Below are 25,845 nucleotides of genomic sequence, written 5' to 3'. Positions count from 1 at the left end.
AAAGGAAATGTCAAATAAAGTTATGTTTTCAAAGCCATTTGTTTGTCGGTTAGGAGGGTTACGTGAAGGAAGAATTGCACTTCCGGCTTTGTTATGTGCACGGCCCGTGTTGATTTCTTTTTTTTTTTTTTGAATCACGACCAAAGATTTTGAACTGGGGCAGTCTTTGTGCGACGTGAGGACATCATCAACCTTCAACCGCAGCCGGAGACGGCGTGTGACCGCGACGCTTTTGTCGCGGATATGAAACATTTTCCCACAATAACGTGTCCGACACGTCCACTTCCTCCTGCCATCCCAAGTGTTTTGTATTCGTTCTTTGGTGGCGCCGGCCGCCGGCGCCGTCCTCCATGGGATGTTGGAAAGTGTGGCGACCCCCAACCCCTCACACCCCCCCCCCGTGATGTCACACAAGGGGGGGGGGGGGGTGAGGTTCACTCGCAGCAGACCAACTGGTGTCATCAACATCACCATGGATACCGACCGGCCCGAGTCGGACCAAACCGTCGGCTTGAAATTGCCACAATCAAATAAGAAGCATCAAAGATCAGAATTTTGTTGTTTACAAAAATTTATTCCAACAAATTTCACAACAGTGAGATCCTCTAATAATAATGATCAGAATAATCACGTCCTGCACAGTAAATATAACTCCAAATATATCTTTGAGCATCATCTTTGTAAGGCTTTTTGGCTCGTATTGTTTTCCTTGCCTCCACTTCAAAACACAAAAAGTGATTTTTTTTTTTGGGGGGGGGGGGGGGGGGGGGTCGTGAATTGCAAACAAACACTAAATGGCGGGTGGCCTTGAAATGTGAGCTAATGATGTGCAGCATTGTAGGGCCTCTTAAATAGCCGTCTGTCATTCAATTCAACACAAAAACCAAAAAGTCGATGCAAGGGAGCGCGCAGCCGCTAAAACCGCTTCCTGCGTCACAAAGCCTGGAGGAGAGTGCACAGCAGTCAACATGCGCGCGCGCACACACACACACACACAAAATATCCCGCCGCAACATTTCCACTTTGTCTCGCTGATTTTCCTCCACAGTTCGTCTCCATACACGATCATAAAAATCAAATCAAGTCAAAATGTCAAGCTGGACATTAAGAGCATCTCGCTCGGACGGTTCCCATTCATGTGACGCCGCCGTCACGTGATGCCAGATGTGCGTTTGCAGCAGACAGTAAGTGGCTTGATCTTTTCTCATTTTATTCATGCATTTCAATTTCTTTTTTTGGAGACAAAAGATGAGAAAGGGAAGCACAGAAGCGGAAACCAGAAGGTGCGTCTCTCACTAGGAAAAAACCATGTAACAAGTATCAGGTTTATTTATTTTTTGTGACACTTTGTAAAACAGTGGCAAAAGAATAATTTGCAGAACTTAGAAGCAGATCCGGTTTGAGGTGTCGATTTACATTTTTCGATGTTTTAGTCTACTTGCAACAGGGACAATTGTGGACTGCCACCTCCAGGACTGGAGTAGAACTGCATCAGCAGTTTCAAGCCAGATGGTATGTTTTGTGTGTGTTAGTTCCTTTGTCGATAACACACACAAAAAAAATGGCAAAAAAGATTTTTGCTAAACTTTGTAGAGCGGTGATGCAGGATGCGAAAGAATAATTCATAATATTTTTTTTTAGCAGATCCAGTTTGAGGTGCAGATTTTCACAAGTTTTGTGCGTGAGCGACACCACTCAGTCAGTGATGCAAATTACTGCCACCGACAGGACGGGAGTGGAACTGTATCAACAGTTCAAAGTCGCTTTAAAAAAAGTTATTTTTTTGAATGCCGTTTGAATGTTTATTGGTAGAGTGACACAAAAAAATGACAAAAATATTTTGGGAGAAATTTTGTAGAATGGTGGAATTGGGGCCAAGGTAGAATTTGTAAAATTTTGAAGCAGATTTGGTTCACGGTAATTTAGTCACTTACAATCTGCTTTCAAGTTGTTGTTTTTTAAATTGTGATACTTATTATATGGTCAGAGAGACACGCTTTAAAACCAAAAGTTCATAAGATATTTTGTTTCTACACACACAGAAACACAAAGATTGGCACTTAACAAGAGTGTCAGGTTTAAGCTCACTTGCGGAAGAAGAAAATGACCCGAAAGACCCCAAACGAATCTTCAGATTTGAGACAGATGAAGAAATTTGGGGAAAGGATAGCGTACGAGGGGAAAGGGGGGCGGGCGCAAGACCCAAGACCTCCACCTCCCCCCCTCAAAAAAATGACTCACCGGGAATTTCGGGGGGAGCCTTTTGAGCCAGTCCCCCCAAAAAGCCTCAAAGTCCTCCCCGTCCAGGAGAGCGTCAAAGTCTACGCCACTCAAACCTACGTCCTCAAGTCTGTTGTGGATAAACGACACAACTACAGCAGCTTAATGTCACAGACAGCAGCACAGTGATTGTCTTTTAAAGCATTTATTCCCCCCCCCCACACCCCACCTCCCTCCAAACCTTTAAAAGACAAACAAAACATCCCCAGCGGAAGTACGCAAACACACTCGTGCTTTTCAAGTAGTAAGTCAAACAGTATTATTATCAAAATATTCCTTTTAATGGCTTCCTTCATACATGACGAAAGACAAAAAGCGCTTGACATGTTGTAAGTCGTTGTCAGCGGGTTGCGATGCTACAAGTAAGCCAGCCGGCGTCCTTTGTTGTTCCTAACTCTCTGTCTGTACCTTTTGCCCAGCACGGCGGCCAGGTACTTCTTGACCGCCATCTGCTTGCGGTAGCGGCTGTAGCTGTCCGTGAAGATGCCGTCCGAGTGGCGCTTGGACAGCGGCTCGCCGCCGCCGCTGTGCCGCAACACAGACATCCAGGCAATTAGAAGACGAGCTCTGTGATGAACTCATTTGCTCCCAAAAACGGACAAATATGTTCTATTTAAAACATGACCATGCTCCCAAAGACGTATTTATACGTTTAAAAAATAAAATAAAAAAAATGCTAATTTTGCATTAAACTATATTTAATAAACTCATTAACCTCAAAAACGTGTAAATAAGTTTTTTATTTTTGGGGGTTTTATACTAGAGCATACAGAAGGTTTTGATGCAGCTTCTGAACCGCAGAGAATGCTTAAAGCCATGGTAGTTATTACCAAAAACGGGCAGCCTGGTGGAAGCAGAGTATAAGAGATCAACCAGGGTCATGTTGCAAAAAGCTCTTTGAATAATGATGAAACTTAGCTATATTTTAATGCTAATTGCTGCAAAACGGAAACGGATTGAAAGAAGAGACTCTAATCTTTTTTTGGTAGGCTCCATGTTTTTTTTTTAGCAATAGAACACAATGTTCTGTGGGCTTTGCAAAATTGGTCCAAATCCAGTAAAACAGCCGGGAGCGAAGGGGGTTGCTTCAGTGGAAATGGCTGCGAGTGAATGAAAACAATATTGTGGTGAGGTTGACAATATAAAAAAACCCACAATACTGTGTAGAAACTCACAATAGTGCCAATTTCTTTTTTTTATATATATATATTTGCTGGTATGACTGATTTATATGAGAGATAATCACCACAGTAGCCAAAACATTCCTAATTAAAAATAAGCTGCACTAATAAACTAACCACCAGAGGGTGCTAGAAGTACACAGATGGAATCCAACCTCACAGATGTGCTACTTTTAATAGCGTGACATGACGACGACCATATTGTGGCAATTTCAATATCCCGATATTGCAGTTATCGTCGATTCATTATTATTATTTTATTAGTTAGGGAGATTAATTCAAGAATGAATGAATGGCAAAAAAAAAAAGTCAGACATTTAGACACTGTCGAGGAAGGATATTGATGACAGGACAGATTGAGGAGCATGCTGGTACATAATGACTTGACGCACACACAAGTGGAGTGCGATGTCATGCGACAAGTGGAGTGTAAAAGCGTAAAGGGACCCAAAATGTGCACATTCTGGTCTTACCCGACCCGCTTGGCCATGAGAGAATGAAGATACTTCCGAGCCGACAGCTGACCCAACGCTTTCCTGTACGCTTTGTTGAACATGCCGTCTGCGTGCCGTTCCGTCCTGGACGTCACACACGCATACACAAGACGAGACAACTGACAATGACCACAGACCTTGAAGGCAACTTTTTGGGGATTAGAAAGATTTTCTCGTCTCGGGGTACATTAACGTGGTACGAACCTTTTGTCGGGCGGCGGGTAATACAAGGAGTAGACGTCGTCGTGCTCTTGCGTCCCCGTCGGCGGACTTCTCACCTGCAGCTGCTGGCCATCGTAACCAAAAGACGGCAAAGAGTTGCCGTCCCCGTCGTATAACTCGCCTTCAAGTCTGCAAGGACCAGGAAGGAGAAAAAAATAATTACATTTCAAACCCAAATCCATCATTTCTTTAATTTACCCGTGTGCCCACTTTATTAGGGACACCAGCCTGCGCAAGGATTAAAATGAGATTATCTTTGAAAAAAGACGTTTTTTTCCCCATTTATTTATTTATTTATTTTGGCGGTGGGCTATCCATCCGATGGTAAATCCCATTACTGTAGCGGCTTGTCCCTGCTGGATGTTTGGTGGCCATTTTAGTATGGATTTGCTGCCCAATGAGATTAGCCAAACAAACTGAAATTAAGAACAAGATAAAAAAAAAATGGAGATAAAAAGTAAACAAGGGATGAATAGCGTGAAAATTGCAAGATGCATGCTACAAGCAACAATTAAAACAAATGTAAAAAAATACACATCACAAATTTAATTATCATATTACTTTAAAACATGATATACATAAAAAAAAGCAAAATTTCACAAATTATAAATGCTGTAAATATTTATTAGAGCTGCCTGGTGAATACTACAAAAATATTACTAAATCACAAGTCTGTCAATAATTTTTTACATAAAAAAAACATAATTTTTTTAATGAAATTTATTAAAAATTAATAGGTGAAAAATCTATAATTAGTGGGTTAAAACTTTTATGCTCTGAAAACTGCCTGATTAAAATAACTAAAAATGTATGGATTTTTAATAATAATAACTAAGAAAAATGCAAATAAAGGGTGCATCTAAAACAAATTATAAATATAAATATGAAAACTGGGGATTGGTTACAGTGACTACTTGATGAAAACACAACAGTAAGTAATATTGTTGAAAATACAACAATGAAAAAAAAAATCATTTTAAATAATCAAAATAACTTCAAAATGTGGTGTGTGTTTATATTGGGAAAAAAATATACACACATATATATTTTTAATAATAATAAAGGCAAGTAAAAGCACTGATTGGCTGCTTTGCAAAAGTGTTTTTAGACGTACGTGACATCGGGAAAGGCGAGTCCCAGGTGCGAGCCGCTGCCGGCGCCGTGCCGCATGAAGATGCCGTAGATGAGCAAGGCCAGCGTGGCTTTGCTGGACATTTTGCTGCAAAATTAAAACAGTGACACTTTTTCTCGGCTGTCCCAGCTTCAGAAAAAAAGAAAGATAAAGTGTGTCTTGTTTGGCCGCTTACCGTTGGAAGAGCCCGTGCGCACGCGAAAGTGAGGTGCAAGCGCTTCTTCCTCTCCCTTCCTCCTCTCCTTGTTTGTGTCTCGTCTCCTCCGCGGCGTCGCCGTGTCCTCCTCCAAACATTTGCGTGCCAGGCAACTTTTTGGGAGTGTGCGTGCGTGCGTGCGTGCGTGCGTGCGTGTCCCTCCCTCTGCTCTTGCTTCTGGCTGCTTTTTATGCCGCCTTCACTGGCTCCCAAGGTGGGCGGGCGAACGGGAGGGGGTCGAGAGGGAGGTGCCCACGTCATCAAGTCCCGCTGGAGTCTGTCCGGCCGTCCAACATGCCTCGATGTGTTTGAATGGTCGTTAATAAGGATGGTGGGGTGTCGGAGCTGTCCAACTGCTGAAATGCAAAAGAGTCCCAAGTTAGGATATGAGTCATCAAGTTTTTTTTTTTTTTTTAAAGGATATTAATAATCTGCTTATTAATAATTTACGAGCACACTGTAGCGTTCGTGTGGCCTTGTTGGAGAGATGAGATGAGAGATGTTTATGTAAAGGATCTTTTCATATGATGTGATTCATAATGCTTAAGACTTTCTTATTCTTTCCAGTTAAGATATTTTTTTTTATGCCGCCTTGGTTTTATGTGTAAATGTGTCCCATACCCAAAAACAGACCCCAGGCAGTTACCGACTTAAAATTTGAGGCCATTTTAGACGATCAAGAGACAAATTCATTTATTTGTCCGCTGTTGCGCAAAAACAAAATGGCTGCCACATCCTAGCACTTTTAATTTGTTTGATATTTCAACAATTGTATAATTTGTGTTCATTAAATGTTAAATATTTATATTAACAGTACATATATAATCATGTTTATTACTGTATTTGTTAAATGTTTTATATCATTTACATAATTTCAAACATTGATTATTAAAAAAAAAATTTTTTTCATTATTTTATTTTCAACAATATTACTGTTTTGTTTTCATCAAGTAGTATATTTTTTTCTCATCATTATTAAAATGAATCTAAAAGTCTGTCACATTTTTTGAATACTTAATGCAACAGTCAGAAAATGTACATTGATATTATTACTATTTCTGTCAACTACATTAAATTATGAATGTACATGTAATGGTATGATTTTGTAACAATGATTTTGTTAGTTACATAACAAATACACTCACGTGGTGAAAACAAGTTGCTATTGGGGAGCTAGTTTAGATTTATACTGTCACTTAAACCATTCAATCTAAAAAATATTTTGTTCACGCAAGTGTTGGGGTTTGGAGCATCAAAAGAAACAAAAACTAGTTGTTATAGTGGTATGTGGGCTCCGTCTAGTGGTACATGAAAGAATCACTGCATAAATTCAGTTCAGTATTTAACTTTTAAGTTCAAAACATTGCATTTACAACAGTTACTTAGGGAGAATTTTAATTGCACCATATGTGCAATAGGTTTTAATTAAATCATTCTTTTGGAGCTGCTGTACGTAAATGGGAACATTCAATCTGGAGGAACACTGCCTCCAAGTGGTCTGAGGAGGAAAGTGCACTGCACGGCCAAAAATATTAGGGACACGAGGTCCCAAATCCACGTGTTGTTCCTCCAATATTAAACGAGAGCGCTCAGTGTGCATTCATGAAAATGTTTTAACATGAAATCAGAATCATGAGTATTCAAATTTTATGAATGAAATCCCAATCAATCGACAATGTCCAATAAAATAACAATGGGTCATTCATTCAGTGTGGATAAATTCACCCCCCCCCCCCATCCCCCATAAAAAATCAATCATGTGGAAATGATTCAGAATTCTAATTTTAGCATTGATGCCATTCTTGATCTGATCATGACTCGGAATATTCAAAACCGATTATGTTAAGGCGAGTTTGAGATCATCTATGAAAACAGGTCATGTGGGTATAGATTAAAAATCTGGATTCAATATAAATTATTATGCCGCTTTTAATGATTATCATTAGTTCTATCATTAAAACCAAAAGTGTTATTTTTCTTTACAAATAGCTAACAGCTGACTGCTGAAAACAAAGCTAAAACAAAATTAAAAGAAAAAAAAAACAATTTTAATTAATATTAAAAAAAATACTTAAAAATGTAAATTCAGGGGGTCGTTCAAAAGAAAATTTTTCTAAAAGTTGCAATAAGAAAATTTGTAGGAATAACTTTTTTTCTTTTTTAATCCTAATGAAAAGTGGCAGTGGGCACATTTCTCGCAGTTGTACTGGCTGCGAACCTCCACGTGAGGTCGCCAAAGCATCACTTATATCAACGAGTGCCCTTTAAACATAGAGTCTTCCCTCTCTCTCTTTCTCTCTCTCTCTCTCTCTCTCTCTCTTTCTCTGTGTGTGTGCTCCTCCTCCTCCTTCATTGTGCATGTTGTGTCCTCCAGCAGGAGCAGGAGCAGCAGCAGCAGCGGACCGGGCCCGGCTCCAAATCCCGGCCGTCACATCGGCGTCTGCGCTCGGCTCGCCTCAAGAGGCCCGTGTCGGTCGGGACATGCTGCCGCCGCGACGCGCCACAACGTCAGCGTCCAAAGGGGACGCAAGCACGAGCTGACTTGAGCTGCTTGGAGCATGCTGCACCTCATCGGCACATTGCTTTCTACTTAACAGCAGTGGTGCACGCGCGCGCGCCCGCCCGCACGCACGCAAGATGAAGGCGGATCGCTTCCGCTTGGAATAGCTCTTTGCTTTTTTCCCCCCTTTCTTTTTCCATTCGTGAGACTGACAGACAAAGAAGAAAGGCAGCGAAAAGAGGCTCCAAAAAGGAAGGTAAGGACAAATGCAAAGTGGTCTTTGTCACGTGAGGGAGGGCCTGGCATCAACAAAGAAGTCATCAGTATGCAGCACATGCCACAAAAGTATTGGGACACGCACACATCTTGAACTCATCATTCATCTGAAACCATTTGGGAGGATTCCATGCGATGCAGCGCTCCCAATGGGCTTCCCAAACTGTGGCTTAGGGCCCAAAAATGTTTTTTTTTCATAATGGGGGGGGGGGGGGGGAGTAGACATATATATATATATATATATATATATATGTATTAATGACATGCTTGAAAAATCTTAATCAAAAATAGGACTTATTTAAAAAAATAGATGAAACAATTAGGCCATATGTATATATAGCAACAGCTTCCAAAAAGAGTATAAATCAATGCTTCTCAGTTACTTTTGGTTGCGGCGCCCCCAGGAAGAAGAAAGTATCCCCCCCCCCCCCACACACACATCTTTTGTCTATAAAATTGTTGTAAGTAGAGCTAATACTCTTTTTGCACGTTCTCTGACAATGGCAGCGCCACTGCCACCTACTGCAGTGGATGTGCAATTACATTTCATTCTCGTAAGACCAAAAATAAAAAAGTTCCACCTGGCATCGCCCCGCCCCCTTAAATGAGAAGGACTGATATAAATTAAACATGAAAAATATTGCTTCCTAAGCAAAAGAGTGCTTTTTTATTGATTTTGTTGATTCTAGGCTGCTCGCTAAATCCATCCAGTCATAGAAAGAAGTGGATCTTGTGTTTGCAAATGTGGGAATCAGCTGTCTTGAAATATTTGGGAGCCGGAGAGATGGACTTTGACGTCAGTCCCCCGAGACAAAATTCCACCGGAGCAACGGCGGCATCACAAGAACGCGGCGGAAGGAAGCTGCGACGACGCAGCATCTGGTTAGCCGGTGAAAATCCGCCCTTGGTGCGTCAGCTGCCAACAGCTGTCCGAAAAGATGCTAAGTGACGAGCGTAATAGCACTTATTGGAACAAGTGTCAACCGCTGACCAAAGTTAGCTGCCGAAACGGGCTGCCTTCAATGGCTGGACTTTCCCATCAATCACTAACATTAGTGAATGTAGCATGCTAGCTTGTTTTTTTTGTTGTCAGATGTCTCGTCCAGACAAATGTCAAGCATTAAATTGGCATCTTAAATGGATTGCCGGATTAACTTTGTTGCAGGCCATCTTTTGGCTAACATTAGCAAACGTAGCATGCTAACATGGACAGTGCCGTCTTGTTTTCATCCATTTAAGAGGTCTTACCTAACAACCTCTTAAGTTAGTCGCCTGAACGGGTTGCCGTGAAAATCAAAACGAGAGGAAAAGGAAAGTTTGTTGCAGGCCTTCAAACGCTAACAGCAAGTGCAGCGCGTCAGCATGGATAGTGTGACCTTATTTTCGTTCTTACTCAGGCAAATGTCAACTGTTAAGTTAGCCGCCTTCACAGGATGTTAAAGCAGTGTCGTTTTTCTCACGCTACGGTTGGAGTGGAGGAAATCAGGTGCTTGATATAAAAAAAAAAAAGAAGAAGTCAATATTAGCTTTCATGAGCTTTATCTAATGTTATTTCCGCGCAGCTAATGGTGGGCTGTTTGTTTTTGCGTCTCGAAATGTGGACTTTTTTTGTTTTGTTTAATTTTCCATTTCCGCCAGCGTTTTGGAGACCAGATTTGAGGGTAAACTCAATGTTTTCTTTCAAAATGACGATATGGTCGAAACCTTCAAGGACGAGAAGCTCTGAGCTTCAGGCTCTGCTATTAAACAATGTTTCATCTTTACAACTACTCGTGTTTTGGCACAAAACACCATAGAGAGCAATTGAACAGGCCAACTGCTGGGAAGGGAACGGAGTGTGGTTCCCCAGGCTAGCAAAATTAGCAGCGTCAATTAGCCTTTGGCTACTAGACTGCTTTTACTTCTGTAGTGCGGCTATTTACTTTTATTAAAGTTAGCGTCTAAATTCAGTACGTACTGTAGCCCTGTGGACCCCACCCCCCTGAATAGCAACATTCATGCTACTTATTTAGCCCGAGTAGAAAGTGACCTCATTTTAAACTGGCACACATCCACGGTAGCGCTAATAGAATATACAACATCCAAATAGAGGAAGGAGCTAACACGCACTGTACAATTGCATTCATGTTTGATTACACGTTGACTTCCTTTCTCGTCAACTCGGCTATTGTGTCTTTTGTGGCGCGTTTGCATGCAAAGCAGGATAGTAGGTCGCGTTCCCTCGGGCTAACGGGATGTTGCCGGTAATGAGAATGCGTTCCAATAATTAGAGTGAGGCGGGTTTTCCTTGTGGTCCCGCGGCTAGTAACGCTCTTTGACAGAATTGACTGGATTTTTAAATTAAAGATCCTCCAGCGGGAGCACATATTGATATTTTGATATTGATGCACTAATTTTACTAGCATGGGAAACCTTACTCCGTTCACTCTCCACCAGTATGTGTTTATTGGGGATTTACCGCATTTCCATTTCTAAATAAACTCCGTTAAAATGGTCCTGCCCAAAAATATTTATGAAGCTGAAGCTCAGAGCTAAATGTTACCTCATTCAAATGCATAGCGGTGATCAAATTAACTCTAGCTTGTTAGTTGTTGTTGAACATGCCAAAAAAGGTAGCCGACTTGCTAATTTTGCTAACATGGGGAACCTCACTCCGGTCAGATCACAATAAAGTTGTCAAAATGGTCATGCAGAAACAAAACTCAAATTTTGTCCTGTTCCCATTTTCTTTTTTTCAGCAACTTGCGACTGAATGCCAAGATGGATCTTAAGAGCTAAATGTTTCCAATTTAACAAACAAAATTGATTTCAGCTTGCTGGTTCTTGTTTCTAAGAGTGTCCAAGGGCAAAATCAGCAGTTTGAAACACCTGACATGCTAATTTTGCAAACCTGGGGAATCTCACTCCAACCATTTCCCACTAGAATGTGTTTACTTGGTATTTATGGCACCGTCTAAATTTGCTAACTTGAGGAACCTCATTCCACTACATCCATTCTATGGAATCTTCCTTTGGGACATAGAACTCTAAAATTTGTAGCATTTGGGTCAGAAAATGGGTTGTTAGATTGAAACTCATTGTGTCATGATAAATATGAGCTCAGTTTTTTTTTTTTTTTTTAATGATCCTCTTAAAGCAAATCCTCTATTCTGGTAATCTTCCTTTTCGTTCCATCTGGCAAAGTTGGCACGTTTTCCGCTGACCAACCAACCAACCAACCAACCAACCAACCAACCTCCATCATCAGTCCAACCTGCTGTTTCCCCTCAAAACATGTCGGAATCAATCGCCCCCCCTCCTGTTGTTCCCAATTCTCAGTACGGCTGAGAGAACCCCATGAACTCCCCTCCGCACTCCTCCCGAAATCCCTACTTGGCGAAGATCCCTCTTCACACGTCACATTGATCTCGGAATAAAATGCGACTGCGCCACATGACAATTAACCCGCCGCGGCCCAGCTTGGCTAATCAATCCAAGCTACCCCCCCCCCCCCTTAATTCCTTGCCCCCAAAGGCCTTTTTTTTTTTTACGAGCGTGTCAGAGAAGAATGCCACTAATGCCAGAAGGAGGAATGAAAGCCGCGTTGATGTTTTCAATCTCGCAGTGCGGTCGGGCACGGGGCCTCCGAGGGGACCACAGCAAGAAACGCGCTGCAATGTTTCACAGTAGCTTCAATATATCTTCTTCAGTTTGATATTTAATGCAGCGCCTCGAATGAGTGCATGAAATTGTGCTGTGTTGTATTGTCAAAGTTTTACATTGGCATTATGCTGAGCAACAAGTAACCATGAAAAATATTTTTGTTAGGCTTGCAACGTAGACAGAATGTGTCTTAAGTGATATATTTTATAAATTCTATTTTTAGCCTATTTTAAGCAGCCAGTAGACCACACCATCATTCTTTACATGTAAACATTTTTTTCCCCGTTTTATAACAAACTGCACCTTTTTTTTCCTGTTTTTCTGTCATTGTCATCATGAGATTACTGTAGTTTTGCCTAGTATGCAACCTACTTAAGCGGTTAGCCCACTGATCTGAATGTATGACTGGATAGCCGACAGGCCAAGACTTGAAGCCGCGAGGCCGCCATATTGCTCCTCCCAAGAAACGTTTCTCGGCATACGATCCTATACATTTACAGAACATTTGAGACAGTACTCGGCAGGATTTGTGTTTTAAATTTGCTAAACATAAACAAGAGGACTTCAGACATTTCACAACTTGCCTTAAATACATGTATAAATGATATATATGCTTAATAATGTTTACGGGGGGTAGGGGGCTTGTATATTTTTTTTATTAAAGAATTATAACTGTAATTCAGCAAAATATACCTCTGCCAAATCTAAGGAACTGAGCGATAAAATGAAAACTTTTGTTTCGCTCCAGTATAAGCAGCTGGTGGTGGTACTGGTTCAAAGCGGATTTATCACCCTTATGTCGCAGTTGCTACACGGCTTATCGTCTTAGCTACAACAACAGTGATTTGGGAGATAATGTTAGGCCGTGACGTTTGATTTTAGGACACGCTACGACGGTTTCAGGCCCTACATGTCACGAAGGCTGCGTTTTAATCCTCCGCCGTTACAAGCTGTTGTGTCTGTCACAGCAGGGCGCCGTGATGGGCTGCGTCAAGAGCAAAGAGGACAAAGGCCCCGCCATCAAGTACGGCCCGGAGAACCCTTCGCTGTCCGACCCCAATGCCGCGGCGGTGGCAACGCCCCACGTGGGCCACTACGGGCCTGATCCAACCCAGCTCCCGCCCAGTCTCGCACCCTCCGTCTCCTCCTGCTCCGGTGCGGCCAACTTCAACTCTGCCTTCACACCCTTCGGGGGATCCTCAACCGGGATGACCCCTTTCGGAGGGGCGTCCTCCTTCACCGGACCCGTGTCCAACTCTTTCTCTGGCTCCGTCCCAAGTAAGTCAAAAAGTCAAGTACGGTGGATGTGGTGCCTTGATATGCAAGTGACCTGACCTTGGAGTTTTTCCATATACGTCTTGCCATCTCTCTCTGTCCCATTTTCAAGCCGTAATTAGTTTGTAATAATGATCTGCGATTGTATATAAGCCTCTTGTTTCGCTGGGATTTAGTCGGTAATCCTCCCCCGTGTCGGATGATGTTCTCCCAGAGGAACATGTTTGCTTTTCTCTGGGAGATAACGTGATTACGGAGGAACGTTTGTCCGCAGGTTGCTAAACGGGGATGACATCTTCACTAAGTGATTTAGGCCGTGTGTCTCAATACGTCGTATCATAGCGTCCGTCTGTTTGTTCCAGGCGGCGTGACCTTCTTCGTGGCGCTGTACGACTACGAAGCAAGAACGTCGGATGACCTGTCGTTCAAGAAAGGCGATCGCTTCCAGATCATCAACAATACGTACGGTTGTGTCCCCCATGACAACTACAAACAGCAGTGTGGCCACCTGAAGCAAATTGTAGCGCTTGATTGACACCCTCTTCCCTCCGTAGGGAAGGAGATTGGTGGGAAGCTCGCTCCATCACCAGTGGGAAGAAAGGTTACATCCCCAGCAACTACGTGGCCCCTGCAGACTCCATACAGGCCGAAGAGTAAGTAAGAGTCTGCGTGAGTGAACCACTACATCATCCATCTATTACATGTGTACTCAATAAGATGGTGGGTGAGCTGGAACCCATCCAAGCTGAAGTGGGGTACACCTATCGCCAGCCTTGTATATTATTGACTGTTGTAGTGGTTCACATAGCTGAATTTAGAGGAGGGGAGTGTACTGATTCAGTGGAGAGAGAAAAAAAGTTTGAGAAACACTGAAGTAGTGGTTCACATAACTGACACCAGGATTTAGGTATGTGAACCACTATGCCACTAAAATGGTTTGAGTAAATTGGTGTAGTGGTTCACGTCACTGACTGTAGTGGTCTGCCTTTGCCTAGGAAGCAGCTGTGTGAACCATGACGCTAGAAGATAGTGGTCCACAGATGAGTATGCAGTAGACCCCCCAGAGTCTGTTCCAGAGTCAGCTATGTCAACCACTACACCAGTTTTTCTCAAACCAGTTTAGACAGGTGTAGTGCATTAACATTAACATTTCTATAGCCACAATATTAGTAGACCACTACACTACAAGTCAACTATGTAAAACCACTACATTACACAAACTATATTTCGCAAACAATTTTAAACCGGTGATGTGGTCCACTACACCAAAAGACCCCTCCTCCTCCTCCTGAGTTATCAAAGTGAATGACAACACCTGTTTCTCAAATAGACTGGGATAGTGGTTAGCATAGCTGACTTTCCGAACCCAGTAGACCACTGCACAGGCAGACCCTCTCTTCTCTGAGTCAGTTATGTAAATCACAACACCAGTCTGAAGAAGTTTGGTATTATGGTTCACACAGTTAACTTCACGGCATCAATCGCTCCCAACTTTGTGGTCAACAATGTGAACTACTACACCAGGTTTTGCTGACTTTTTTTTAGACTGGCTCAAAGTAGCTTCACATAATCGACTGCACTCCACCAGTAGAACACGGTTGCTGCAGAACACCTGTTCCACTGAAGTCAACTATGTGAACTACTACCATACCTAGCAGATATCGCCATCTTTATCACTAGGATGAAAAAGTTGGGTTACTTCATGTCTGTCTTCCCAGATGGTACTTTGGTAAAATGGGCCGCAAGGACGCGGAGAGATTGCTGCTTAATCCAGGGAATCATCGAGGGACGTTCCTGGCGCGAGAAAGTGAAACCACCAAAGGTGACGACTTCCCGGTCCACTTCCTGCTATGTTTTCATGTCGACCGTATCCTGATGGTCTTGGTGTCCAGGTGCTTTTTCTCTCTCCATCCGTGACTGGGACGAAACCAGAGGCGACAATGTGAAGCACTACAAGATCCGCAAGCTGGACAGCGGCGGGTACTACATCACCACGCGAGCGCAGTTTGACACCTTGCAGAAACTAGTCAAACACTACACGGGTATGACATCGCGTACTGTAGCCACAAATGCAGTGAGGCACATAGCCCCTTAGTTTTGGTGTAATCTAAGTGGGCTGCATCTAATGCACTGCGCGCGGGCGCAATAATGACGGAGGTTCCCTTTTTTGTGCGGTATTGCAGAGCATGCCGACGGCCTCTGCCACAAGCTCAGCACCGTTTGCCCCACGGTCAAACCTCAGACGCAAGGTCTCGCCAAGGACGCTTGGGAGATCCCCCGAGAGTCCCTCAGACTGGAGCTCAAACTGGGCCAAGGCTGCTTTGGAGAGGTCTGGATGGGTAAGTTGGAACATCAACCAATATGGAGGGTGAACCACTATACCGGTGTTTCTCAAAATGGTGAAGTGAGTCACATTGTCGCCACCACACAAGTAGGCTCTCTCGTCCACATAAGTCAGCAATCTGAACCACTACATCAGCGTTCCACTAACTTTGTGTGAATCCGCTAAACCAGAGTCAGCTATGTGAAACACTGCACAATGCTAGTGTGCAGTGCAAAGAAAAGGGCCTTGGCAGAGGAAATACAGATGTTTTAGGGGCTAAATCAAGCAGACGCTTGTGTCTATTTTGGTCCATTTCCTGCAGTGGCTTCCTCTGTTTGTTGTCGTTTCATCTCTGGAGATGATCTCACTCAGGAGTGAGTGCACAATTACAGGCAAAACGTTAATTGGCATTATTTTGATCAATATTGTAATCATGAATAGTGATAGACAGTTTTTTTTTCAGGGCCGATACAATACTGATTAGTAGTAGTCAAGGAGGCTGATAATCGATATTTCATGTGGATATTAATTTGCCGTAAAAGAGAAAACATGTAAGTCAAAATTTTGAAAAAATACTTTGTTGAAACGCCATTAAGTACGTTTGTTAAAATAACTTTTCAGCATGTTTAAGGTTGTTCTTTTAATTTCAAACAAAGAATAGACAGCTTTGTTAAAATGTTATCAAATTGCAGGAAACTTCCTGGGTCATCACCACCCGGGTGTTAAACTAAATGAAAAAACAAGCAAGTAAATAACTCAACAAATAAAGTTTTCCAAAATTTCAACATAATTTCTTAATTTTAACAAACATTTTTATTTTGAAAAACAACAAGTGTCAGTATTTTTATAACGTGGAAAGTGGAATAAATTTAAATAAATACATAAATGAAAAGTTCCCTGTATTGTGATTTTTGGGTTTGCGTCATGGTTTCAATTGATCTTCGCAGACAGTGAAAATTTGTCTGAACATGTTCAAAATGTCTTTGCAACAAGTAAAAACTGTCTGTGAACTTCTTACAAATCCTGATGAAGACCCCAAAACTCGCTATGTTCGCAAGCATTCATCGCTCAGTGAGATGCCAGCAGATGCCGATATTTGTCAAAATGCCAAATATCGTCACCGATTATCGGCTCGGCCGATAATCTGTTCATCCCCAATCATGACTATTAATCAGGAGAACATTTTTGCAAGGAAGGCATGACGGCACCGTAGCCAGCGCTTAACAATTAACGCCGTCCGTCATCCTCCCCTCAACAGGCACGTGGAACGGCACCACCAAAGTGGCCATCAAGACGTTGAAGCCGGGCACCATGTCGCCCGAGGCCTTCCTGCAGGAGGCTCAGATCATGAAGAAGCTACGACACGACAAACTGGTGCCGCTTTATGCCGTCGTGTCTGAGGAGCCCATCTACATAGTCACCGAGTACATGGCCAAAGGTACACACGCGCACATGCCTAGCTTAGCAACTTTTCTTACTTTTCTTTTTCAAATTGAAAATAATGTTGCGCAACAGTTGTGAAAAACCATCATGACTGAGTCAACCAGAGCTTTGGTCAAAGTGGGCAATTGAATGGCTATCTAATGCGTAATATTATGTAGCATGTTGGGGGGGGGGGGGATTCTCCGTTTAGAGTTAAACTGATATCCCGTGAGAGTGTCTAGCACACGATTGCGTTTCCCGTGGTCTATTTATAAACGCATCAAGCTCCCGAGCCTGCCACGTTCAAGAAGTGAACCCACCCACTCGGATTTTCTTTTTTTCTAGCGCAGCAGCACTGTCAAAGAAATAAAGAATATTCATGGAGGTTTTAATTTAGTTAGCCTTGAAAAGGCGGACCTTTTGCTTGTGGTTGGGGGGCTCGCATGATTTCACACACATTTTATGACATGACGATATTCCGCTCTGATTAATACTTTTGCTAATAGGTAGTGACAATTAAGTAAGCCTCATTGACTATTTATTACATGCTAATAAAAGAGCCGCATACTGGTGGCACATTTGTATGCATTCAGTGTGTGTCCTTGCCGCCATTTTAGGACAGTTTTTTTTTTTTTAATTAACAGGCAGCTTGCTGGACTTCCTCAAAGAAGGCGACGGAAAGTTCCTGAAGCTTCCCTTGTTGGTGGACATGGCCGCACAGGTGAGCTGAAATATTGTCAATTGTCCTGCCATTCGGTTTGGTAGGGGGGTGGTTCTGTCAAGGCTTTTGTTACCATGACAACAGGGGGCGGAGCAAGGGCGTTGCAACAAAGCAAGGGCTACTCTGTCTTTTCTAACCACTGCACGACCATTTTCATCCAAACAGAGCAGGAGATGTTAACCTCTCCATGTTTGGACTGCAAATGAATGGCACTTGTGGTTTGGTGGTTTTAAGCATGGCTGACTTCAAACCAGTACCCATTTGATTGCATTTTCCCTGGTGAAGGCAGCGCTTCATCACCAAGCCACTTTGCCAATTAGTGTAGCAGATCCATGTATGTTGTGCATGAAGAGGATATACGATCCACTTCCATGTTGATAACTTGATTTGATATCATGCTATAGACAGTGTTGTGAGCAACGGATCTTCACCCAGCCTCTCTTCCAAGTAATGGGCGGGATCATGCAAATTTGTTACATAATTGCCATTATGTGCCACCTGCAAGAATGACAGTTGCAAGAGTCATTGTTGATTTTGTTTTTCTAAGATCGCTGATGGCATGGCGTTCATCGAGAGGATGAACTACATCCACCGGGACCTGCGCGCCGCCAACATCCTGGTGGGCGACAACCTGGTATGCAAGATTGCAGACTTTGGCCTGGCCAGGTTGATCGAGGACAACGAGTACACGGCGAGGCAAGGTGAGCGAAATGAAATATACCACTAATAGCAAGCATCCGGTCAAAGGTTTTAAATTCACATTTTGTTAGTCTTAATACAAATGAAAAATCCAGTATGGCCTTTGGAGCAATCTGAAACGGTCTAATAGAGAAAAGGTTCCAAAATAGGACACTTGAGCACCCTCCAGTGGAGCTAATGTCTGTTACGTCCCATCCAGGAGCCAAATTCCCCATCAAGTGGACGGCACCGGAGGCGGCGCTGTACGGACGCTTCACCATCAAGTCGGACGTGTGGTCTTTCGGCATCTTGATCACCGAGCTTGTCACCAAAGGCAGAGTGCCCTACCCGGGTAAGACCCCCCCCCCCCCCCCAAAAAAAACGATGACGTACGAAGTTGCCTTTAGATACTGGGATAATTTGTTCGGTCATTACACACATGTCTGGGGTCCATACTATGGACACAAGCACGGACACATGCACGGACACACAGATGAGCTCATCTGCTGGACGATTGAACAGCGCTCTTGTTTATAGCCATCTGTCACGCGGATCTTACCTGAAGGGTGTGTGTGCCGTGTCCAAACTATGCGCAACGCACGCCACGCACCATTTATGAGCCCGATCCATGGAAATAATTAAACTTGTGCTATGACCGTAATGGAAATCCCCTTACAAGTTTGTCTCTTACCCTAAAAAGAGAATGTTTTTTGTTATGTGTGTACCATCATCTTTACGATACATGTGTTTGTTTGCTTTTTATACATTTAATTACTTTTATTTACTCACTCAGATGAAAGAAAACCTATGTATGTAATATGAGTATTTAATTAGATATTTTTTTACGTTGATTGTTATACATTGTGTATTTAACACAGCCACATAGCTAAGGTTTTCACTTTCAGTCCGCTAGCTTAACGCTAACGCTAAGCGGCATCAATGTGGCGGCGCTTTAAACCGTTAAGCAACGAACTGAACACAAACAATGCAGCAATGCATGTAAAAAGACAAAAATTAAAAACAGTACTCACTGAGTTGCGACAGCTCAATGATCAACGTGTATGTCTGCCTGTTTTACATGGCCAAGGTGGGCGCACCTGAAAGTGCAACACACTGATAGAGTAGCAAAATATTTTTTTTCCATTAAATTACATCATTGCTGTATGTTTTTTTATAAAGTGCAAAATTATGAAATGCTATTGATAACATGAAAGATGCATGAATTTTGCAGATTTTTTTCCCTTTCTTTTTTTCAGCCAGAAGCAAAATGATGTTTTTTTCTCAACTCACCACTTTCTTGCAGGAATGGTGAACCGCGAAGTTTTGGAGCAGGTGGAGCGCGGCTACCGAATGCCGTGCCCGCAAGGCTGCCCCGAGTCGCTGCACGAGATGATGAAGCTGTGCTGGAAGAAGGAGGCCGACGAGCGGCCCACCTTCGAGTACATCCAGTCTTTCCTGGAGGACTACTTCACTGCCACGGAGCCACAGTACCAGCCTGGGGAGAACCTATAGCTGACCACGGGGGGAGAGAAAAAAAAAAGTTGACTGTTAACCTGAGCGTCGAGTTGCATTATACACTCAGAAATCTACTCTTCTGGTCACATCAATAGGTACACCTGGGCAAAATCGAATATAATCCAATACAAGAACTAGAACAAGAATTTTGCCTTTACAAATACAACAACATAGAAATATTAACAAATATAGCTGACATTGACATAATTGACATCATGACATTGCGCGGGTGTACCTACTTAAGTGTCCGTTGGTGGTTAAAGTTCTGTCAGCCTGAAGAGAAGCGATAGCTGCAAATTTGACATCTTGCTCAATTTGCTGGCGTGTTTTACAAGGTAAATTATGCATTGAAAGCATTAATTATGAATAAAGCAACAATGGAGAGTCCCGCTGGGGATGGACGGCCTTCTGTCACAACACGTTATCCATATCAGGTGGTTGTATTAAGAACAGCGCATTCAAGGCCTTTAAAATCCATGCATTTCTGTCTGACATCCTCACATTTGCAACTTTTACATTGATTTGTATGATTTTTCTTTTTTTTTTTACAGAGTGTAAACTAAACCTCTTAAGAATGTGGAGCTATCCACAGTCAAGCAGCATAGCAACATACAGTAACTTGTTTATGGACCCATTCCCCTCATGGGAATAACATGACTAAGCTTTGTATATGAACAGACAATTTTTTTTTTTAAAATATATAAGCAAACTGGTAATCCTGAATGGGGAAAACCTCACCTTGGGGATTTGTACAATAAAGGAATGAGTTGCTCCTGGTCTGCTCCATATTGCCACCTGGAAGAAAAGAAATCCACATAACTTGCACTATTACCGTACACTAACTTACTAATTCAGCACATAAAGGAGAAAATGGACTTACATGTATTGTGACTCCCATGGGATGGTTATTTATAGACACTCCTGCTTTTTAGATGAGAAGATGTTAATAAGAAGACACATGGAAATCAAAGCCCACCGCTAACCTTTTATTTAAATAACATTTTCAACACACAACCTATTTAGAAACATGAGTACAAAGGAACGTGAGCTTATCTGCTTTTTTTTTTTTTCCAAATCACGACTTGAAAGGAGACAGATTATGGAAATTAGCTTGTGTACTGATCGTTGAGTCTCTGTAGTACAATGGAATTACTCGACAAAGTTGTTAGCTGCTCAGTTCCCAAAATGTGTTTAATTTAGTTTACGTAATAACCGCAGCTACATCAAGTTGGCTACTACGGTTAGCCATTTTGCAAGCACTTTGAAATGTTGCTAAATATAGCGACAATGGACTCGAGCTCCGCCGCCTGTCGTCAACATGACAAAAACAGCATACCAATTGGCAAATTGCAATTCAGTAATGCCTCCACGAGTGAAAACCCAATCGACTCTTTACAGGTTGGTTTTGGTTAAATTAGCCAGTGGCGGCTTGGCGCAAGTGCTATTCATCTCAGAGGCTTTCATAACACAATAGATTTGTTGATAGACACATTTTTTGAAGAATACTAATTAAAAAAAAAAAAAAAAAAGTCGGCAACACTGAGTAGCCCAGTTTGTACCGCCGTCCCAGTTGTCATGGGAACTCTTTAAACAATGAATATTCGCTCAAATGAATACATGTAAACAAATAATGTAACAATGCTTCCAGGTATATATTCTTTATCCTCGACAAAAAGAAGTCTAATCTTACGATAACTTCCTGAATAGTAGTAGAAGTTGTCATCGTTTTTGTCTACATGTCTCCTTCGTGACAAGTACTTTGAGTGTTTATGTGACATTTAGTGACTAAAAAAAGCGACACGCCTCACACGGCCATCTCCATCTTGATGGCTGGGTGCGGGTTGTAGTCCACGATCTCAAAGTCTTCTGCGCGGAAATCGTCAACACGCTCCACTTTCCGCAGGATCTTCATTTTGGGGAAGGGGCGGATCTCCCTCTGCAGCTGTCAATCAAGCGAGCGCAAACGATTCAATGGCTGTTAATGAGGATAATTCGGGCACATGCAAGATTGCTTGGCCTTGGCGGAGGTCTGCTTTCCAACGGCACCGACCTGGACTTTCAACGGTTCCACGTGGTTGACGTAGATGTGCGCGTCTCCCAACGTGTGGACAAAGTCGCCAGGCTGGAGTGCCGTGATGTGCGCGATCATGTACGTGAGGAGGGCGTAGCTGGCGATATTGAAGGGCACGCCCAGGCCCATGTCGCCCGAGCGCTGGTACAGCTGGCACGAAAGCTCGCCGTCGCACACGTAGAACTGGCACAGGGCGTGGCAGGGAGGCAGCGCCATCAGAGGCAGGTCTGGCAAATTACACAATTAAAAGCCACAAAATGAGTTACACGTTGCATGCGACAAGACGTCATGCTATTTTTTTGTTGTTGTTAAAATAAGTAATGATATCACACTAAAAGTGTTTTTATCTGGACTGTTACAATTTCACTTTTTTTTCTTTTTTAATTACAACAAATAAATGTTGACTGTTGAAGCTTTCACACATTTTAAGAAATGTGTATATTTAAATAAAGTTAAAATACACTACTGATTTTTTTAATTAATGACTTTTTCAATTAGACATTTTTGGGGAACAAAATGTGTGACTTTTGTGTCTTTTTGCCATTTTAGGCTGATCCAAAAAAAGACTAAATGGAGGCAGTGAGGGCAAATGCGTTTGTCTACACCTTTTGGATTCCACGCGCACATGATGATGCGCCTGTCCTCTGGATTACTCTTTATGGTGTCGATGACTTTCTGTAGCTGGTCCACGCCTTGCCCCGTGTAATCTGAGGGAGGAAAAAGATAAATAAAGTTGTCCCAAAAGCCACTTAAACTTCATAACGTTTCAGATATGATTCAAACAGACATGAGGCCATTCGGACCACCAGAAGTGCCAAAATTAAATAGGTAAATAAGTACACAAATATGGATGGCAACCAGTTCAGGGTGTACCCCGCCGACTACCCGAAGCCGGCTGGGATAGGCTCCAGCTCCCCCTCGACCCTTGTGAGGAATAAGCGGTTAGGAAAATGGATGGATAAATACACAAATATAATTCATTTTTTTTTCTTTCAATATGTATCCATTTCATTACGCAGGATCTAGTTTTTTGAGCAACAATATTGGCAGAAGAACACAGGCAACATTAGTGCGAAGCCATCGTCCACCGTGCTGGCCGCGCAAAACAGGTGGGAGGCTAAAAGCAATTTAAATAAGCTACTGGAGCAGTACCGGCGTGCATGTCGGTGTACTGGGCGCCAAAGTGGCGCCACTGGAAGCCGTACACGGGGCCCAGGTCGCCCTCCTCGCGCTCGATAAAGCCACACTTGTCCAGGAAGCCGCGCGAGCCGTTAGCGTCCCAAATCTTCACACCTTTCTCCGACAGCTCTTTAGAATTCGTCGACCCCTGGCAATGCAAAACACAGAATACCTCACAATTGATAATAAACTACTTTAAAATATAACTAAAGCCGCTAATAAATACATCTATAGGCATCTATCTGAGTATTTTTTTGTGTGGTAGTAGCAGAGAAAAATCTGAATCACTATTGGCAGCGTTGGTCGTAATATGGTATAGTAAGTGCCCAACGAGAGAAAAAGTCCAGAACATTCATCTTGAAATTGCTAACATTATTTATAAGATACATTTCCAATGATCAATATTAATGTTTTGAGGTCATAGTTTGTCTTATCGCTTAATTCCGATCATAGACACAAACCTTGATAAACCAAAGCAACTCTTCAAGGATTCCTTTCCAGAATACTTTCTTGGTTGTCAGCAAAGGAAACTGATCTACAAAACAAAAGTTAGCAACACAAACACATATTCTTATCTATTAAAAAGATACTTTTAGACCTAGTTTAAGAGGCACTCATTAATGACACCCACTTCAAAATGTCTGCCATGACTGAATTGGACCAAAAAATATGAATTGATTACAAACAATGTTATTTGTCTAGTCAACGACGTGTGGCGACAGGCAGAACAATTCAATACGCTTCCACCAGGTGGCAGAAAATACAATTAACCTGTGTATGACGGTGATACCAACAGAACAAGACGGGCCCGCATTTCAAAGTGAGTACAGTACATTAAGACGAAAACATCACTATTTCATTATTACTTGTAAATACTTTGTGAGATTTGCTTTGTGGTGTTCCGTGAGATATTCCTCATGTAAAATATGTAAATGAGCTACTTCTTCATTTTTCTACAAGCATAATGAGCTCAATGAGAGGCTTGCGTTCAGGCTTACCTCGGAGGCTGTATCGAGCCTGAGCGCCGAACACCGAAATGACGCCAGTCCCGGTTCGGTCTCCCTTCTTGCGGCCGTGCTCCAGGATGAACTCCACCTGGTTCAGATAGCCGCGCTCGTCGCAAAACAAACCCGGTGAGCTCTTCTTCTCCTTCTCCTCCTCCTCTGGCTTCTTACCGCCGTGTTCCCCGCTCGGTTGGTCCATCGTGGCGGGCATTTTGTGGAGAAAGTCAAATACAAATGTCACTTGTGTGCTCCAAAACTTCCCACGTGATGTGCAAATTTCAGATACTGGCCAATAGCAGAACGAGAAGAACTTCCTTGTTATTGTTGAAGTCTCGCGAGAACTAAAATTGGCGCTGCTCTTCTTTTTATTTTGAAGAGAACTTTATTTAAACTAGGCAGTGACTGAAACAAGTAGAAATATGTATTTATCTACGTATTTATTTATTTAATATAAACCCCTAAAATGGTCCTACAAAAAACACGCCTTAAAATTCCGTGGTCTTCTACTGCCACCATTTGGTTAATACAAATGACAGCAGTTTAACTTTCGGGAGGTGGTCAGAACTGTAATATAACGTTAGTGGATCGTATTTAAAAGATTAAAAGTAGGCGTTTTCGCCCTACCTGACACAAGATGTCACCGTTCCGCAAGCTAGTCATGACAACCAAGCAGCATTTTTGTTAAATAAATAAGTGTGCATTTGATGTATTTGTTGTAGTCCAATTTTTGTTTTGTAGTCCAATTTTTGCTTTGCACTTCCGCCCCCCGCCCCCTTCCCCCCCGGCATGTTTTACTGTGTCGTCTTGATAGATGAGGGGTCATTGGGAGTCTGGGACCAGGGAAGGACAAATGCGTACATGTGAAGCTTTATTAAGCCTCTATGTGCAGTTGAAGGACTCAAAGGTGTCTTTTGGTAATCTGGAAGTCGCAATGCTTTCAAAGCCTCGTAATGTATGCATCTCTCTTTTTTTTTTTTTTGCAACGTGGTGTTGAACAAGATAAACATCACCCACATGAGTAAAAAGCAAGCCAATGGAAAATGAAATGTGTACAAACAAGAAAATGTCGCTTGATCAGTGTTCAGTGAGGCCTTTTAAGAAATTATCTGTAATGGGCACCAGGTTATTAGGAGGGGAATGCGATTGCCATCACCATGCGGTAACCTAATCTCACCTCCGGCTGATTTAGGGAAGTGTGTCCCCCCCTCTTCTCTCTTGGAAGTGTGGAGGGAGGAAGGGGATGAAAGCACCCGGTGGGAGGGTGACGCGAGATGGGTCACCTCAGTCAGGACATGCTAGCCCAGGGATGGGCAAACTTTTGCCCCCGAAGGACATTTTGGATTTTTAAAGACGACAGGGCTGTTCATTCACGGTCGAACAGAAAAAAATAAAAGAAAAGAAAGTTAAAACGTGAGAATAAAAATGTCTAAAAGTCACTTTTAATAAAAAAATAATAATAATTTAAAATGTGTTTATGTACATAAAATACAGTAGGTTAATGTTTTCAAATTGCATAAATAATTATCCACATTTAATCAACTGATTGTTTTTAACTTATGTATACTGTACTGTATGGGTAAAAAAAATATAAGATAGATGAATGAGTTAAAATTACATTTTTGTAACCCATTGTATGGAAATACGATGTTGAACTAAATGAAAACAAATGCCATGTAACGATTGGATTTGGTTTAGTTTTCACAATAAGAGTTTGTCTAAAACACTCAGTTTCCT

General features: G+C 42.3%; 3 protein-coding genes across 4 annotated transcripts; 1 reads left to right on the top strand and 2 right to left on the bottom strand.

Moving 5' to 3' along the window:
* Window positions 1–609: 609 nt before the first annotated feature.
* LOC147156083 (glucagon family neuropeptides-like) lies at window positions 610–19,802 on the bottom strand. Of its 2 annotated transcripts, XR_015092211.1 has the most exons (8): window positions 19,633–19,802; window positions 19,374–19,439; window positions 5,485–5,861; window positions 5,292–5,396; window positions 4,160–4,306; window positions 3,935–4,039; window positions 2,242–2,805; window positions 610–942 (listed from the first exon to the last, which is right to left on the bottom strand). XR_015092211.1 is itself a non-coding variant. In XM_086066573.1 (7 exons), exons 3-7 carry the CDS (start codon window positions 5,601–5,603, stop codon window positions 2,637–2,639), a joined length of 645 nt encoding a protein of 214 aa, XP_085922699.1. In that variant the 5' UTR covers window positions 5,604–5,861; window positions 19,374–19,439; window positions 19,633–19,802; the 3' UTR covers window positions 2,231–2,636. The 2 variants fall into 2 exon arrangements, 1 of the variants encoding a protein (XP_085922699.1); XM_086066573.1 differs by lacking the exon at window positions 610–942 and having other exon boundaries at window positions 2,231–2,805.
* LOC147156082 (tyrosine-protein kinase Yes) lies at window positions 7,835–20,628 on the top strand. Its single transcript, XM_086066572.1, has 12 exons — window positions 7,835–8,261; window positions 12,892–13,201; window positions 13,561–13,660; window positions 13,753–13,851; window positions 14,917–15,020; window positions 15,091–15,240; window positions 15,382–15,537; window positions 16,780–16,959; window positions 17,588–17,664; window positions 18,212–18,365; window positions 18,563–18,694; window positions 19,646–20,628. The coding sequence occupies exons 2-12, from the start codon at window positions 12,904–12,906 to the stop codon at window positions 19,852–19,854; spliced, it is 1,659 nt and encodes a 552-aa protein (XP_085922698.1). The 5' UTR covers window positions 7,835–8,261; window positions 12,892–12,903; the 3' UTR covers window positions 19,855–20,628.
* A 202-nt stretch (window positions 20,629–20,830) lies between these two features.
* On the bottom strand, window positions 20,831–24,409 carry tyms (thymidylate synthetase). Its single transcript, XM_086066574.1, has 6 exons — window positions 24,106–24,409; window positions 23,569–23,642; window positions 23,081–23,255; window positions 22,534–22,635; window positions 21,908–22,155; window positions 20,831–21,799 (listed from the first exon to the last, which is right to left on the bottom strand). Exons 1-6 carry the CDS (start codon window positions 24,320–24,322, stop codon window positions 21,662–21,664), a joined length of 954 nt encoding a protein of 317 aa, XP_085922700.1. The 5' UTR covers window positions 24,323–24,409; the 3' UTR covers window positions 20,831–21,661.
* Between the last annotated feature and the right edge of the window lie 1,436 nt (window positions 24,410–25,845).

The sequence above is a fragment of the Leptonotus elevatus genome, chromosome 21, assembly GCF_054856555.1.
Source record: "Leptonotus elevatus isolate MCC_2025b chromosome 21, RoL_Lele_1.0, whole genome shotgun sequence".
Taxonomy (NCBI): domain Eukaryota; kingdom Metazoa; phylum Chordata; class Actinopteri; order Syngnathiformes; family Syngnathidae; genus Leptonotus; species Leptonotus elevatus.
The sequence above is the reverse complement of the archived record's forward strand: the minus strand, read 5'-3'. Positions and strand labels throughout refer to the sequence as shown.